Source organism: Lytechinus pictus, chromosome 7, assembly GCF_037042905.1.
Source record: "Lytechinus pictus isolate F3 Inbred chromosome 7, Lp3.0, whole genome shotgun sequence".
Lineage (NCBI taxonomy): Eukaryota > Metazoa > Echinodermata > Echinoidea > Temnopleuroida > Toxopneustidae > Lytechinus > Lytechinus pictus.
The window spans coordinates 43551176-43570053 of NC_087251.1; the positions used below are offsets into that span (position 1 = coordinate 43551176).

Sequence of the window (18878 nt, forward strand, 5' to 3'; positions counted from 1 at the left end):
AACAACAATGATCAAACAAAAAATGACGATAGATAATCTACCGAATGAAACATGTCACGTAAAATATCGTCTTCATTTTTTGTCCCACCTGCATAGCAGAGTGAGACTATAGGCGCCGCTTTTCCGACGGCGGCGGCGGCGTCAACATCAAATCTTAACCGAAGGTTAAGTTTTTGAAATGACAGCATAACTTAAAAAGTATATAGACCTAGATCATGAAACTTGACCATAAGATTAATCAAGTATTACTAAATATCCTGCCTGAGTTTTAGGGTACATGATCAAGGTCAAAGGTCATTTAGGGCCAATGAACTTAGACCATGTTGGGGAAATCAATATAAAAATATTAACCTAAGGTTAAGTTTTCGAAATTTCGTCATAACTTTAAAAGTATATAACCTAGTTCATGAAACTTGGCCATAAGGGTAATCAAGTATCACTAAACATCCTGTGCGAGTTTCAGGTCACATGACTAAGGTCAAAGGTCTTTTAAGGTCAATGAACTTTGGCCAAGTTGGGGGTATTTGTCGAATTACCGTCATAACTTCTAAACTTTATGGATCGGATTCATAAAACTTGGACATAAGAGTAATCAAGTATCACTGAACATCCTGTGCGAGTTTCAGGTCACATGACCAAGGTCAAATGTCATTTAAGGTCATTGAACTTTGGCCAAGTTGGGGGTATTCGATGAATTTCCATCATAACTTTAAAACTTTATGAATCGGATTCATAAAACTTGGACATAAGAGTAAAAAAGTATCACTGAACATCCTGTGCGAGTTTCAGGTCACATGACCAAGGTCAAAGGTTATTTAAGGTCAATGACCTTTGGCCATGTTGGGGGTATTTGTTGAATTACCATCATAACTCTGTAAGTGTATTGGTCTAGTTCATAAAACTTGGACATAAGAGTAACCAAGTGTCACTGAACATCCCGTGCAAGCTTTAGGTCACATTACCAAGGTCAAAGGTCAATTAACTTTGGCCATGTTGGGAGGAATTGTTGAATAACCATTATAACTCCGAAAGTGTTTGTACTTATTTCATAAAACTTGAACATAAGAGTAATCAAGTATCACTGAATATCTCACGCGAGTTTCAGGTCACATGACCAAAGTCAATGGTCATTTAAGGTCAATGAACTGTGGCCATTTTGGAGGTAATTATTAGATTGCTGTCATAACTTTCAAAGCTTATAGATACAGTTTATAAAATGTGGATATAGGGGTAATCAAGTATCACTGACAAGTCTTAGGTTGCATGATCAAGGTCAACTGTCATTTATTGTCATTGAACATAGTATTGTCATTACATCATTACATGTATTGTGTTTTTGTGAATAATTATGCTATAGTAATTTTCAAAGTCAGCACTGCTGCTATATTGAATCGCGTGATGCAGGTGAGACTGCCAGAGGCGCTCCACTTGTTTTAATACAAGTTCCCAAACCATAAATCCCAAGGAATGGAATAGCGTAGTCCTGCTTTATGCGAGTTAACTAAACATCAATGTTTGTTATCCACCTGCTAATGAGACGATCGTATTTGTATAATCTGATTGATGTGTAACAGGGCTAACTACAGATGGGTTATGGTACGGTCACACATAAGAAACCGACCGACGATGTCACTGAAAATAACGTAATAGATTTGGTCTGTCTGGAGTAGATGTTAGCAATGTGACTGTGGTATTGCATAAGCCGCCATTGAGAAGTTTTCGCACTGGCGCTGCATCGCGGATTCAAGAACAAAGTACATGTATTGAAAATGCCCATCAAATGACAAAGAAGAGCTTGGGAAAGGGGTCTTTTTTATTTAATTTCTGAACCGAAACAGCAGTTTCGTCCTAAGTTTCGGAGCTGACGAAAATTGCTGATTATGTCGTTTGTCCGAAGTCCGACAAAGACGTCTTGGTTGTTCTTTGTCACGAAGAGCATTTGACAATACATTTGCCATGTTCTTGAATCCGTCGTACGTCGTAGAGCGAAAAGTACCTATTTACACCAAACCAAGAGGTGTAAATCTCTCCCACCTCCCTGTTTACATTGATAAGATTACTAAACTTGCTGCAAGTCGTATGTGCTTTGTATACATGTACTATATACATGATTAAGGCCTAACCTCCATAATATGGTTGTATGACGATGAAGCAATCTAGAGCATGTCTGCTCTGTCTTGGTTTCGCGGTTATTGGTGCCATCCATTTGGGGGTCGGGATTCTGATCGGGTTTTATGGAATCTCGGACGGACCGTGTCCGACCTCGACATCGACGTGGAAAGAAGATGAAACGATTACGAGTAAGATGATGGATGAATGTAAGGCGGAAAACATCGAGAGGAATCTCAAGTAAGTAGCACAATGTGGAGCCCAATTCTATCACCTCACCTACAATTCAATATTTCACTAGCAATGGTTTGATTTTCTATTGGAAGTGATGGTGTGTGGTGATAGCAGAAAGTTTTTTGTTTAATATAGTTTGAGTAAGAGCATGCATGCAGTCGTAGATGTAGTCCTTTTAGTAGCAACGGTATGACGTAATTAATGTATTTAAGAGTTGTGTTTATTGCTGCTGCGTATAAAGTAAATGAATTAGGATTCTTGGTAATAATGACACCTTAAATTAGTACAGTGCTTTCTTGTACTTGTTGTAATTCAACGGCTTGTATTCTGAAGTTTAGCTTAACTCTGCGCTAAAATTATGGGAAGCTTAAAAAGTCAGAATGGCATAGGCAAAAATCACATAGGTTATTTATTTTTATCTCTGCCATTTTCATCTCTTCCAATTTTACCTGGCACCGGAAAAAACATATATGGTAAAAACCAGTAGGTTTTTATTGGTCTTCCAAAATGTTTGCTGATACATCACATTTATGCAAATCACGGCATTGTGAAATTTTAGCTAAAATGGTAAAGAAAATAATGAAGTACATGCAAAACATATTTGTAGTATGCGAAGAATATGAAGTAAAACAGATGTCTGGCATCATTTTGATCAACAGAGAATTGAGCAGACGACCTCATTTGGCGGGAACGCCGGTTGAGAAAGAGAATGCTGAGATGCTTGTAAATCTCTGGACCGAGTACGGATTCGATTCGGTTCGGTTACTCTCTTACGATGTTCTCTTGGCTTATCCTGATCCGGACAATCCGAATAAAGTAAAGAACTATGTCCATTATCATTTTAAATATTTGTTTTAAATAGTTTATGTTTCCAAAGATGCAGATTTTCGTTTGATATACTGCATCACATTTAATATAAAAGAAAGACAAACCTGAGTAATTCTTATACGACTCACCGGTAACACACAATGAGTTGTTATTTCTTGCTTTGTTATTCTACAATCGATTATCATAAAAATAAATTATTTCAATCTGAAGACGGAAAATGTGGCCAACATTACTTGCACGAACAAATATACACTATATTAATACTTGTATTGTCTGTTTGGTTTTTATTTTTTACCAGTTCCAATCCAATCACCCCTTTCATGTCACAGACACCTTAGAAATTATTATTCATTCATTTCACATCTAACCAAAATTAAAGAATGAGATCATATTTCAAGTGCACAATGACAATCAATCAATATATATTTTGAAGGTGATGATAACAGATAATGGAGTCCCTGTCTTCACCAGTGCTCTCAACGAGGCTGTCCTCCGACCCGAGGATAATAATACAAATGCTGTACCACCGTTCAATGCATACTCAGCACAGGGAGAACCAGAGGTACTGATTAAAGAATACACTGTCTTCTTCAAAAGACTTCCATCCAAACTCATCATGTACCGAGAGGCAAAATAAGGCCTTAAAATTCGCTGGTGTAGGTCAAGGTTTCTTTTATATAGGCCTACAGTATATTTAATCTGAGTTAAAATTTTACAGATGAGACAAATTTTAGAAAGAAAAAACAACAGGAAAGGGCTGATTACTGTATTGTATTGGGATCGGTAATCAAACTGTCACAAAATTTACAGCATGAGCTCACGCTTGTTGAACGTAAATATAAGTGAAGTCAATGCAGATGGTTAAGATTTAGATGCTTAATTTGTGATGTCCTGAATATTCTCTCCGAGCTCTAGGGTGCACCCCCGTTATGTAGCCATGTACCAGAACTATACTCAAAACATAAATTATAATCTAAGGGGGTTTAATTATTGGGAAAGGGAAGGCAGTTATTTATTCTGTGAACAGGGGTTCTATGAAATTATAAACAACTAAGGTTTCATTGGCTGAGATTGAATCAATGGATAATTCAGCTTTCTGAGAAGGGGGACTGGTGCCCGTTTCATAAAGGACTTGCAACTGTTGTAACTTTGCCATAATGGCAACTACCATGGTAACAGGGGTCAGCAGCCAATCAGGATCAAGCTTTCCATGGTAGTTGCCATAATGGCAAAGATACAACAGTTGCAAGTCCTCTGTGAAACGGGCCCCAGCACATCAATGGGATGGGCATTTAACGGGGGTTCTTCACACTAAAATGTGTAGACTTTTTTTGAGGGGGGGGGTATTAAAACGAATTTACTGTCGAGGTGAACTTCCCCTTTAACATTTCCTCACACAGGAACATCATAACGCTGTCAGATCCGATATTATTTCATTTTGTTTTATGGGCAGGCCCCTCTCGTGTATGTCAACCATGGAACATCGGATGATTTTGATTGGCTAGCCAAGAACAGACCAGATATCAATATCAATGGATCGATCGTCATTGTCAAATACGGCAAAGGTTTTCGTGGACATAAAGTAAGTTTGAGTCAATCTATTTCTAGAAAAACATCTCTGCTAATTGAACGTTGCGAGAAACTTGCGGTCAATTGCAAATCAAGTGTTAATATGGACATTGAGCGCATGCCTTTTGATAAATACAAACTACCCTGTGACACCCCCATTACTCTTGATTATGGGACAGATACGGTTGCTTTGCGATCGAACGTAAGTTCCTTGTAACCACTGGCGGATCCAGGGGGGGGGACAAAGCCGGCCCGTGTCCCCCTTTTTTGAGAGGCACAATTAAAATTTGTAATGTAAAAATGCCGTTAAAATAGAAGTGTGTCCCCCCTTGAAAGTGAAGACCTTTTTTTGCCTATGGCCCGTGCAGACGGCATTATATGAAGAAAGAAAATACAGATGTCTTCAGAAATAGGTTTTTTTTCAATCACCCCTCTCTCTCTCTTTTAACAAGGTACTAAATGCTCAAAAAGCAGGTGCTTTAGGAGTAATCATCTATTCAGATCCTGCAAATTATGCTCAAGAAGGTCCAAACGCAGCGTATCCGACTGACTGGTGGTTACCGGATACCGGTACACAGCGAGGTAACGTGTTTGTTGGGAGCGCAAAGGGAGATCCGGCTACTCCCGGTTATCCGTCTAAACGTAAGTAACGCACAAGCTCTTTGAAATTCGTGATCATGTAACGAAAACTATTAATTTTAAGATTTAAAATGTTAATTTTCATCAAAATGGTGAGAGAGATAACAGAAGTACAGCGTGGTATTGTAATGATTAAAAGGGTTATTTGAATGCACTTTCATGTATGATTTTTTTTATTGTTTGCTTTTGTCCACATTGTTGATGGAGTCTTGTTTTAACTTCAGGTTTTTGTTCTCATGTCCTTTTCATTTTCAACAGCTTATATGTACCGATTAAACGACTCGGATACCACTCTCCCGACTATTCCGGTGCATCCGATTAGCTACGGAGATGCGCAACATCTGCTCAAGTAAGAAATGTTCGTCGCTTTAAAGAGATTTATGATTTTTGTATTTGAATAGGCTGAATCGGTATTCCCCATTAGTAAAGAACCTCAACTTCTTACCATTCACGTTATCTTATCGAGTTTTACCACGTTAATGTATGAATCTTAAGCATATAGGACCCTAATGCCCATAGTATTCCGACGTCGGGTATAACTTGGGACATGGGCTAACTCTGTGCTAAAGAAGCCAAATATATATATATATTTAAAGTGTATACTTTTTATGTTCATTGTGCTCTCTCGTTCACCATGCTAAAATTACAAAAAAAAATAAGTCAGTTATTATTTCCAGACAGTTGTTGTGAATGATTTAAGTAACAGATGAGCTGGTTAAATCAAACCTGTACTTTCAGCTAATTATTGTGTCACGATTCGCTATCCATAGTTAACCCACCACTTTAGGCCAGAGTCTAAAATTTAACCCGAGATCAGAATATGAGCCTAAATGTCTCATTTTTATTTGAATGATCACGTTTTCTGTGAATATAGTGAACTTGCCGGTGATGAGGTCCCTGATGACTGGAAGGGAGGTCTCAACATCACCTACAGATTTGGACCAGGTTTCACTAATCCCAACAGGTCAGAAAGTATTTCGCATCATTCATTATAACATCATGTATAGTCACGTCACATTATGCAGTGAAATATGGTGGTGTCCGATTAAAACTGAATATACTAATGTAATACACATTTTAAAAATACTAAGAGAAGTTGCAGTTAATAAAGATAAATATTTAAAATAGACCGAAGTGGAATGCTTAAGGAAGACTTTTGACCTCAGTGTATGTATTTTTGATACTAAGAAACCATCCATTTTTAATCATTTACAAAATAGAAACTAGTTTTAGAGAATTAAATAGGACTACCATATATACATTGCGTTGCTCCTATACGTTGGACATGTTTGATGGAAAGGGTAAAAATGCACATTCGCTCATTCAATTTCAATTTTGTTCATAGAAATCCATTAAAAACATGTACAAAGAATCATATTTACAAAGTACAAACAAAATAAATATGACTAAACATTGGTCCAATGTTTAGTCATATTTTTTTCTACTTTGTAAATATGATTCTTTATGAGAGGGAAAGCAAGAAAAAACAAGCCTTTTGATTAGCTGACCCTATAACATAATACTATACAAAGACTTTAATAAAAACGATAGAAAAAAATCACAAACTATAACGTAAAAGGGGGTGCCTATATTGCCTAAATAAAATTTATACAAACACACTTGATGACTATTCAAAATAGTATAATAATGTAAACGATAATCATCATAACTTGATTTCGTACTTGACAGAAAGGTGAAAATGAGCATACATACTTCACGAGAGATTCGAACCATCTACAACGTGATTAGTGTCATCAACGGAGCAGTTGAACCAGGTGAAACTATGATTGTAACTTAAGCCATTTCTCATGCAGAATATTTTCTGGTAGCTTGTTTCCTTAAAAAAAGTGCAAGCTAGTATATCGATATACTACCGGCTTACTATAATTACCAAAGGAATTTTATACAGCTTATTCTTATTTACCATGTGTAACTTTTGGGGTTAAGGATTGTACACTTATCTATTAATTAAACGTAAAATAATCAGCAATTAACATTAGTATTCTAAATTACTTTTTCTAATAGATAAATGAAATTCGCATCCGTCAGAAATTATTATTTTTTTACGTATAATTACAATTTTATTGCAAATCATCTTTTCATTTTTCTTATTCCTTTACAGGGACGAACTTAATGACAATGATGAATAAAGATTCAAGATATTACACCGTGATTTCAAATGTTTTTTAATTTTCTGCAGATCGTTACGTGTTGCTAGGCAACCATCGTGATGCCTGGGTTTATGGTGCTATTGATCCATCCAGTGGAACGGCAGTTCTTATGGAGACAACAAGAGTCTACTCCCAAGTGATAAAAACAGGTAAGCATAGGTTTTAGATATATTTCTAGTTCTGCATAACTTTTGCACCCCTCTCCTCTTCTCTCCATCTCACTCTCCCTCTCACTTCCTCTTTCTCCCTCACTCTCTCTCTCTTATAGATTCGTCTATCACTATCTCTTTCGTCTTTTTTTCTCTCCCTCTCCATCGATCTCTATATTAGGCTTCTGTTCTCTCCCTAAAAAATAACTTTAAAAATGTGTACTTGTTCCCCCTCTCTGTGTTTAAATGTTATCTATTTCTCCTCCATCCCCTTAAAGGTTGGCGACCACGAAGATCTGTGATGTTCTGTAGCTGGGGAGCCGAGGAGTATGGTCTACTAGGATCTACTGAGTTTGTAGAGGTATAAAAGTCATTTTTAACTTTTCTATTAGTTTATTTACACTAATTATTTAAAGGGGGAGCGAACTGACCGACACATCGTGTGGTCTCTTAATGACTGTTTGTTATATATAATTACTCTAAATAATATACATTTTGAGATAACCAGCAATGATACAGAGAACGAAGTAGCCTATAATTTCATTCATACAATTACAAAGAAACTCAATTTTTTTCGAGAGGAAAGTACTTGTCTTGCTACTTTAAAGTGTACTTAATGGTGAATAAGGGTGTTATCATTTATGTGGGCTTATCTTCAGAGCTTACGTTAATCTGGCCAGATGTGAGTAGTTTAGGACTTGAGGGGGCGCTGTTCAGGCTGCTGGTTCGTTGCTGCTTTCATGTATTTTATTTTTATGCTGTTTTTGTTCTATATTAGTATATTCGACTTAATTAATTTGCTTCCAATACAACCAGGAATATCAAAAGATTCTTGGCGAAAGGGCTGTGGCTTATATCAACGTAGACAGCGCTGTGGTTGGGAATTATTCGTTTGTTGCCAGGGCAACGCCCCTCTTGCAGCAGGCTTTAATGGATGCAACTAAAAAGGTGAGCATTTATAGATAATGAACACACATTAGATGTGTAGGAAGAAAATAATTGTTATTTCACGATTGTTACATTCATAAAATACAATATAATACTGCACTCGATATGAACGAGTATGTCATATGAATTAATAGCAGCTTTTGTGTATTAAAATAATACATGTTGTTCATATGATTCGAACTTAACGTGATTAATGGAGGTAGCAAAGTTCAATGTTGCAAGAGCGATGAATGATTACTCGGGTCATCTCCATTAGATTGTAATGTATAGTAAAGACATTTAATACAAAATATAGTATTACACATAATATTTTACTCCTAGTATGTACAGTATTAGAAGGATTTTTTTTTCTTGTTGCATATTCTGTTTGATATTTGTTGATCTGTTGTCCTATTCCAGTTACCCTACCTATCTCCACATTCTATCCTTTTATATTCATACCACTCCGCTCACCGTCACTTTATCACGCTCTTCTCCGATCATTCTCTCAGTGTGGGTGTGGGTGAAGTTGCGTCGAGGATTTGGGTGTGTATGTGATTGATAAGTAGGTGAGTGCGACAGTTCAAAATCTCTTGTGCTCACGCACTCACACAGTATACTCTCACACACTCATAATAAGTTTCCACGGCGTACTTTCACCTTTAGCACACACAATCCAATCCGCACACACTCACACCCACCTCCTCACACACACCCGCACTCTCACACTCACCCACACACACATCCTCCCTTCACGACTCTGTCTCCTTTATCTCTCTCTCTCTCTCTCTCTCTCTCTAGGTACCTGACGGTGAGACGCGAGAAAGATCAGTCTATGATCTATGGTTACAGCGAATCCCTGGTCCTAATGGCAAGCCTTAGTAAATAACCCTCCCTTTTTAAAGCGCATCAGTCACCAAAATATCTGTAGCAAGTGTCTAAAGCAGGATAGACAAAATATATTGAATTTCTGAAAATGACAAATACCAAAAAATAATCCTTGTAATATTACAAAGTGGGATGTTAAAGTGTGATATTGTGTATCTGTTAATTTATGTTATAACCTGGGTAGTGTTTTGTCAGGCAATAGTCGACTGAGTTGTTCTGAGCCAATCATGTGCACCTCTTTCAGTAACTTAAAACAATTGTCACTTACATGGGTGTCGATCGGTATTCTTGGTTGACACAAATGTTCTTGTGGATGGGGATCTTTCAACATTACCCCCACTAAAATCACAAGTTAGGACATTTGGGAGTGGTTGATATGCATGGTGTTCTTGCAGTGGCGTACCGTGAGTCACGGCATGGGGGGGGGGTACCAGCAAAATGTTTGAGTCACTTAGTGAGCGCGCGAAGCGCGCTCAGTTGCCAGGTATACTGACCTAATAGGGACATTTTAAGGACAGTGCCATTAAACGGATATGTATCTCACTGCTCAAATAATGCGAGCGCGAAGCGCGAGCTGAAAATTTTTGATATGCAGACCAAAAAAGGACATTATAAGCAATTTTTTGTAATCATGATACATACCTGTCTCGCTAAACAAACAATGCGAGCGCGAAGCGCGAGCTGAAATTTTTGTAAATATTTACCCCAAACAAGGACATGTTAAGGACTATATTTTAGGAATCCATTAAGAGTATACATATCTCACCATAGTCATCTAATGCGAGTGCAAAGCGCTTGCTGATTTTGCTACATCTAAACACATGAAGCACTTTTTGTAGTCATTGTAATCATGATAATACGCATCTTACTCATCAAATATTGCGAGCGCGAAGCGCGAGCTGAAAATTTAGGATATTCAGACCTGAAGAGAGGCATTCTGAGGCCTGTTTGTAAGAATTCACTAAGACCATACGATACTATTTCACTAAAGAAATGATGCGATCGAAAATTTTTGATATTCAGATCAGAAAAAGGGACATTTTAAGGACTGATTTTTAGGAATTCATGAAGAGCAGTCATATCTCACCAATCTACTAGTGCGAACGTAAGCACGGACAGGAAATGTTTTATATTAACACCTTAAAATGGGGCAATCACTTTAAGTAGTCATGAAAAAGAACCATATGTCACTACATAAAACAATAATAAGTCGAAGTGCGAGGAAATATATTTGGTGTATATTGACTTAAAAACGTTAAACAGACAATGCGAGTACCGGGAACAATGAAGAAATCTAGGCCTGAGCAAAATAAAGTTATGAAAAAATGTTTCTTATGTATTATAACATAACATTATTATAATATAACATTATAATGAACAATAATTTCTTCATTCCCACTACGTTTCTCTTCCTTTCTCCTCTTCCCCGTTTTTTTTTTGGCCAGCCGATTGGGGGGCACGTGCCCCCATGCCCCCCCCCCCCGTAGTTACGCCACTGTGTTCTTGGAAATTCTTTCATTATTGCAGTGTACTGTACTTATAATTTTTTTATTTTATTCAATTTGTGTTATAAGTAAGCCTATTCTAAACTCATACGAAAGAAAAAATGGCAAAAATTGTCTGGACCATGTACAAAGTGATCTGTTTATTGGACATGATGTATACAACTTCTCTCTTAAATCTAACCCGACTGGCGATATCTTTTTTCTTCTTAATGCGTGATGATAAAATGCAGATTCGGACAAATTAAGACTAGCACAAATTACAAACTGTGTGGCTTTTCGTGCGCCATCGGGCTTACCGTCATTCCTTAGACGATTTTAACCCTGGATTTTAACATGTTTTAAATGCTTTATAAGTGCATAAAACAAAAACAAACATAAAAACAATCAAAACTCAACTGTCATGTTATGATATTTCTCCAACATTTTCTTGAACCATCAGTGTGTAATATCAGCTGATATATGTGTTAAAATGAAATTTACGTACCGCATGAGTGTGCTCATATAGAATGCAAAACTGTCATCCCTTTCCAAACTCAAAAGAGATTTCTTTTTGCCAAAATAAGAAAGAGCCAATCAAGTTTAGTTATTCAAGTCCATAACAATAACAAGAATAACATGGGGGAAAAATCCGATGTTCATATCCGAAGATACGCTTTAGAGAGAAATGAATGATTATTCTTTCTGAAACCATTAGTTTATTTCACTTATTAAAAAATTGTAAAAATATGATCATATTACCACTGGTGGGATGGAACACCCTATCAACAAAAGTTGTTTTTCGTCGGAGTCCTTTTATGTCATGTGTTAAAAAATATCATATACGTAAACATTTCATTCTTTTTCATCTTGAACCTCCACCCATCTGTTTAAAAGTCCTGGAAAAGAATGTTTTTATTTAATACAATATACACGAATTGCGAGGGAAACAAACTGATTGATGGCATACTATAATCATCACTATAATCATTATGATCAAACCTTTACATTTTTTCATTATCATTATTATAAATCTTCTACCCTAAATTATTGGGGGGGATGATAATACAGGCCATCCCCCCCACTTGAAATATTGGGGGGATATATCCCCCCCATCCCCCCGTGATCGACACCCATGGTCACTTATTACTTGTTTCGTGAAATCCTTCCCAAGTCGTGAGATACGTACACCTGTAGATTACCCACCTTTTTTTTTCATTTCCTATTCTCTGTTCCCGTTTATTAGCGTATCAGTTATTGGATCAGGCAGTGACCACGCCCCGTTCATACACCGTATTGGAGTCCCTTCCACCGACCTGCTTTATGTCTATGACCTCGTAAGATACTCCTATTGTTATTTTCTTTTCATCTTACGTAGATAGAATAAGTCTTATTGACAAACTCGCTTCAGGTCATTACTTTGTTTGATGTGAAAATTTCCCATTAAATCTTGCCTTATGAGAAGGCTGTTCTAGAGCCACGGAAAAAAGAATTAACACTGAAATTACAAGTTCGAATTTGCCGAATTATCATTATTATCATTTATCATCAATATTTTTTGGGGGTCTAAATTACCGCTGATTTTTAAAGAAAGAAAGTCTATTCTTATTTTTGTAAAAATTATACATTTTTCTACCGAAAAATCTTAAGATGAATCACACAAATTTTATACAAAAAAGTGTCAAATTTATTTTCATTTCTTTTAATCAGAGTTTGGGCTTATCATCTTATCCCGTCTACCATTCCGTGTATGAGAACTTTTACTACGTGAAGAACTTCTTGGACTGGAACTTCTGGCGCCATCAGGCCATGGCAAGAGTCTTTCTAGAATTCTCGCGAGATCTCGCGGACTCCGCGATTCTTCCGTTCGGTTGCACGGATTATGCCACAAAGCTTAGGCAAGCTGCACAAGGCTTTAGGAGTAATTTCGGGGAAAAGATGACCCAGAATGGGATCGATTTTGGTAAGAATGATGAAAGGAGATTCGTTACAACTGATCAATCTAGAGTAGGCCATGGTAACTCGTAAAATGAACATTATATCAATCGCGATATGATTACATGATTTAATTTGTATGAAGACAGACGAATCCCTTAGGAGGCCTAATGGTTAAGGTCTGATAGTTTTTTAATGTAGGTCGCGGTTTTTCTATTCATATGATAATAAATCTGTATCTGAGTATGTATTTGAATAATTTCAACGTCAAACGCTAAATTTGGTAAAAATTAATGAGCTACAGGTTATTTGTAATGTTTTTAATACGTGAATAAATTGAATAATTACAGCATATACGGTAATAGAAAACTGTTATACAGTGCGTATCAAAAAAAGTTTACAATTTGAAAAAGCCCTGGGAATTAAAAAATATACGACATGCGGGTATTTTTTCAACATTTATTCCTGGGTTTGGGTCTCATCTATTCAATGAAAGTAAAAGTTTTGACAGAATGTTACACTTGAGTGAGCGCTGTCCATTTTTGTAAAGCTCGCATAAATCTGTTTGCGCAGAAATGCTAATTTTCACGCTGTGTCAAGGGGAAAGGGCGAAATAAATCTTACCCAGCGAAACATTTCTCATACATTTCACTTGCACTTATAGTCAATTGAAATAAAACGGATACATTCAAGCATTTTGTAACAATTTTGCCACCCAAATCTAAATTTCAACACTAAGTAAGCACAACCTTTACCCTTTTTGTGCCAGCTGGATCTGAGGACATAACTGAATCTGAACAAAAGTTTATATCAGATATCTCCAGCATTTTTTTACTAAGTTTTCATCATTTAAAGTGGGTTTACATTTCATTTTTCATTTAATACTTGTTTCTCCACACTTTTCCCAAGCTTGACAATGATAAAAAAATTGAAAATCAAGCCTAAGCCATTTCATGTAAATCACAGCTCAGTGTAAAGCAAATATCGTCAAGACGGCCTGGGTGTTTGGAGGAGTGGGGTGGGGCGCAATGCACTCTTCCAAGTGTTTTGGGCAAGGAAACAAGTTGAAAAAGGTAAAATATTTCTTCAAATCAATTTTACTAGCTAAATTAAACATGTTCTTCATGATTAAGGTCTACTTTTATTCGCATTGCTATTTCAAAGTTCTGCGCAAATCATTTTTCACTATCTTTTCAAAAGTAAGTGGTGCTCACTCAAGCGGAAATATTTTTCGACAGTTATATCGTCATTTGCTTAAATGGACCTGTACCAATGTTAAAGTGTGGAAAAATCTTCAGGATCTTACAAATGTACAATGTTACAGGATTTTTTCTAAGTGTAAACTTTTTTAGATACGCACTGTATAACATGATTTTTACTTTATAGTAATTATATAGATATGGATCACTAGCGGATCCAGGGGGGGGGGCGGCCCGTGCCCCCCCCTTGAGAAGCTCAATTAAAATTTGTAATGTAAAAATGCCATTAAAACAGAGGTGTGCCTCCCCCCCCCCCCCCCTTGAAAGCGATGACCTTTTTTTTTTTTTGCTTGTCAAATGTTTTCGTGGACAAAATGTCCTTAATTTTTGGTCAAAAACCTGGTTTTTTTTTTGCCTTTTGGAAAATCCTGGATCCGCCCCTGATATGGATGATTCTAAGGATATTAGACAAAATTTCAAAAAAAGAAACAATAAACCCATTTTTATTAACTCCTGTCTCAGATTATATGGACTCGGCGCTAGATAATTTTACAGAAGCAGCACATCATTTTGAAATGCGCCTAGCTGATATTGATTTAAAAGAGTAAGTGGTTTTGGTGAAATTCACAGTATAATACTACTTAATAAGAGCAATGTTGCCAGTTTGGAAGAAACCCCGATAACTCAACAAGTTTATATACGCTAAGGATCACTTTCATTCAGTGAAGGATATATATTTATATCAGTTTAACTTTAGTGCGGGTTGGTTGGATGGAAGATGATTTTGTGAGAAAGATTGTGTCTTCCTTTTATGATTGGGTTGGGTAGAAGAAAAGGAGAAATAAAGTATGAGAGCATGAAAAGAATAAGATATAAATAGAGAAGCAGGTAAGAATGTAAAAGAGAGAAAAGATAAAAGTAACTGAATTAAATGATAGAATAGGGGGACTGGTAAGAAAGAAAAAAAAAGGGAGAAAAAAGTAAATGTAACTGATTGAAAAATTTATCATGTGGTGATGATATATGTTTTTTTTTTATGTTAACCTGATTTCGCTACAAAAGCACGTTGATTTTCTTAATAGCATTCCTCTTGTATATCACTTTTTTCAAATAATGAATTAAATTTTACATTACGGTTACAAATTAGGGCAGATTACTACCTGAAACAATTTCATATTGCTTTTATTTTCTTGAAAGCTTGGTCATTGTTCTCTATCTATTCAGTTCATTTGCAGTGAGACGTGTTAATGATCAGATGATGCAACTTGAACGAGCTTTTATTGATCCAACAGGTCTTCCAGATAGGAAATGGTTGAGGTAATATCATAGAAAACTATTTTCATTAATAATTACACAGTTAGAAAATTTATCCTTAAAATAAAAGAAGTTCCTGCAGCAGAGACTCGAGAACACCTGTAATCTTAACAGATTGTGTAATCTTACAGCAAATTGGTATTTGTTGTATGGAACCTTACAAATTTCCTTTGATAAAACACCCTTTTCCCCTTTTTAAACAGACCTGTTCTGTTAAATTAAATTGCGGAAAATTCCTGTTTTATGAATTTACAGAATGATTCTGTTATTGCTTTCCGCAAAATCTTCTTTTTTTTTGTAAAATCAGGTTTTTTTTAACAGTGTGTATGCAAATAAATTGTATTGGAGTAATATAAACATTATATCAAGTTATCATCTACATGTTTATCTAAAAAAAAAAAACAATGTCATAAATAGGTGGCAGAGTCAGCACATCAAACGGTTAATTGTGGAGCAAAGAATAATAAATTAAAGTTGTGCCAATAATTTTCCACTCTGGGTAGTTTATTGAAAAGGAAATCCATGCAACCGGTTTAACTGAGCTAAAAGAAATAGAATGACAATGGTTTATTAAACATTCACCCGCAGCCAGGGGCTGGATTGCAGAACCTTTTACATCAAGTACAAAAATATGAACAAGAAAAAAAATGTACATGAATACACAATGTTTAATAAATAAAAATAGTTATACGATTTTCAAAGACAAACTTGCCTGAATGGGTGGGTACGGGATGGGTATCATGCATTTTTTAAACAAGTATAGACACAGTTTTACCATATGAAAATATATATTCAAAGCACACACGCATCGATACCAAATAATTTGAAGCAATTTTTCTTCCATTATTCTCTCTTTTAGGCACTTAATATTTGCACCCAGCAGCATTGATTCCTATGCTGGTTCTGAGTTTCCTGCCGTGGTCGATGCCCTGTATCGTATCGACGACGATCCCGATCAACAGGCTCGATGGGATAATGTGAGAAAGCAACTAGCAATCTTAACATTCACGATCCAATCAGCGGCCAGCACACTCAGTGACGTCACACAACTGTGATTTTCTCATCCAATCAAACGCCAGTAAGCCCCGGGAACGTACGAAATTGCAGCTTTCCGTATCCAGTCTTCGGCCAGTACACTCATTGACGTCACACAAATTCAGCAGGATTTCCTACTGGTATCTAACTACTTACCAATAGGGTGATATCGCACAGTGACGGACGGAGGATTCAAGAACATAGAAAATGTATTGTCAAATGCCCATCATGACAAAAAACAACCATGAAGTCTTTGTCGACAATTGGTGAATCAAAATGGTAGTTTCGTCCTGGACTCTGGACAAACGACATTATTTGCAAATTTTCGTCAGCTCCGAAACTTAGGTCGATAATGTTGTTCCGGTTCACCAGTTTTCGCTGTACTTTGTCATTTGCTGTACTTTGTCATTTGACGGGAATTTTCCGTACATTTACTGTGTTCTTGAATCATCCGTACGTCGCCGAGCAAAAACTCCCTCTTACTTCCATTATTACGCACAACTTCAACTTTCCCTGACCAGTCAGTTTAGGTGCTACTTCTCTTTTTCTATTATTTTTTTTTCTGTCTTCCTTCCTTTCTTACTTTGTTTCTTATTTGTTTCTTTCTTTCTACCCTTTTATCCTCTCTTTCTTTCTTTCTTTCTTTCTTCCATTCTTTCTTTCTTTCTTATTCTTCTTCCACAATATATGGGAGATACAATAACTTCAAGCGCTTGAACCATTTTTTGATGTATTATAAATTGTTGTTTTTCTTGTGATTGGAAAATAGCTGGGGGCTTCCCAGCAGGATATTGAAATAAACAATTAAAATGAAATGAAATAATAATGATTTTTGGTATGATTTATGTCTCGTTATACATTATCTGGTACGGTGTTTTTTTTTCTTCCTGTTTTGGGGGTTGTTATACCTCTTCAATGCTCTACCCATCGACAGCATGTAGGCCAACATATATATAATCACAAATGAGTGAACAAAACCATTGTTATTGAGGGAGTTGTATGTGTCTTTTCGATTGAATTTGATTTTTTGTATACAAATAAAATAATGTGAAAACATGGTCGATTCATAGATCGTGATTTGATGCAGAGGTTGCCGGGATGATACTTGAAGTCAACCTATCTTATTATAGTGCTTATGAGATAAAAAAAAATCACAATAGTGATATCACAATCGGGATAGATTGACTAGCACAATTTCTCAACAAATTGTTACTACTACTACTTCTTACTACTTCTACTACTACTGCTACTACTACTACTACTACTACTACTTCTACTACTACTACTACTACTACTACTAATTCTACTACTACTTCTACTACTACTACTACTACTACTACTTCTACTACTACTACTACTACTTCTACTACTACTACTTTTACTACCACCACTTCTACTACTTCCACTACTACTTTACTACTTCTACTACTACTACTTCTACTACTACTACTACTACTTCTACTACTACTACTACTACTACTACTACTACTACTACTACTACTACTTCTACTACTTCTACTACTTCTACTTCTTCTTCTACTACTACTACTACTATTAATTCTACTACTACTTTTACTATTACTACTACTTCTACTACTACTACTACTACTACTACCACTTCTACTACTACTCATACTACTACCACTACTGTTATAATTACTATAGAAATACTATCAGTACTATTATTACTACTACTACTACTTCTACTACTACTACTACTACTACTACTACTACTATCTCTAACACTAATACTATTAAACTACTTCTACAAATAGTAGAAGTAGAAGTAGTAGTAGTAGTAATACTACTATTACTACTACTACTACTATTACTACTACTACTACAAGTAGTAGTAGTAGTATTAGTAGAAGAAGTAGTAGTAGTAGTAGTAGTAGTAGTAGTAGTAGTAGTAGTAGTAGTTTTAGTAGAAGAAGAAGTACAGTGCCGGCCGCAGGAAACGTCACGCCCGAGCACGCAAACACCCTAGGGGGCTTTCGCGTCTAACCGAGGGTATTCAAGGGGGGCAGACTATTAGCCGCGCCGGCAGTTTCCTGCGTGCTCTATAATATTGGCCGTGCCCGCACTTATCCTAGGGTAGCCTAGGGTACGTACATTGCATTATCTTCACATGTGCTTGTACTTTGGTTATCTTGTGATAGACCATTATGTTTTTAAACTAGCGTGATCGGAATCTATTGTAGATTAATTTTTTTTTATTTTAGATGTTATTTGTTTTCTTTTCTTTCATTTTTTAAATTCTGTTTTCCCTTTTAATTATTTTCTTTATTCCTTCTTTCCCTTTCTTCCTTCCTTGCTTCCTTCCTGTTTTCTTCAGTCTTTGTTTCTTTCAAATATTGAAGGAATTATTTTTCTTTCTTTCTTTCTTTTCTTTTCCTCCAT

The 18878-nt window shown here is 36.2% G+C and overlaps 1 protein-coding gene across 2 annotated transcripts; it reads left to right on the forward strand.

The window, feature by feature from the left end:
- Positions 1–1707: 1707 nt before the first annotated feature.
- Positions 1708–17556, forward strand: LOC129264374 (putative N-acetylated-alpha-linked acidic dipeptidase). Of its 2 annotated transcripts, XM_064102764.1 has the most exons (18): positions 1708–1754; positions 2056–2349; positions 3003–3159; positions 3605–3733; positions 4625–4753; positions 5193–5382; positions 5638–5728; positions 6254–6343; positions 7069–7154; positions 7580–7699; positions 7978–8060; positions 8516–8647; positions 9428–9507; positions 12242–12332; positions 12706–12958; positions 14652–14733; positions 15354–15446; positions 16303–17556. In XM_064102764.1, exons 2-18 carry the CDS (start codon positions 2141–2143, stop codon positions 16496–16498), a joined length of 2211 nt encoding a protein of 736 aa, XP_063958834.1. In that variant the 5' UTR covers positions 1708–1754; positions 2056–2140; the 3' UTR covers positions 16499–17556. The 2 variants fall into 2 exon arrangements, with proteins under 2 accessions (XP_063958834.1, XP_063958835.1); XM_064102765.1 differs by lacking the exons at positions 1708–1754; positions 3605–3733 and having other exon boundaries at positions 2045–2349; positions 16303–17527.
- Positions 17557–18878: the final 1322 nt, after the last annotated feature.

Bases quoted from the DNA above. Each gene is read 5' to 3' on its own strand.
- LOC129264374 (XM_064102764.1), top strand. From the start codon at position 2,141: ATGACGATGAAGCAATCTAGAGCATGTCTGCTCTGTCTTGGTTTCGCG. The intron at 4,754-5,192 runs GTAAGTTTGAGT...TCTTTTAACAAG, and splicing joins AAGGTTTTCGTGGACATAAA to GTACTAAATGCTCAAAAAGC. The intron at 9,508-12,241 runs GTAAATAACCCT...CCCGTTTATTAG, and splicing joins GGTCCTAATGGCAAGCCTTA to CGTATCAGTTATTGGATCAG.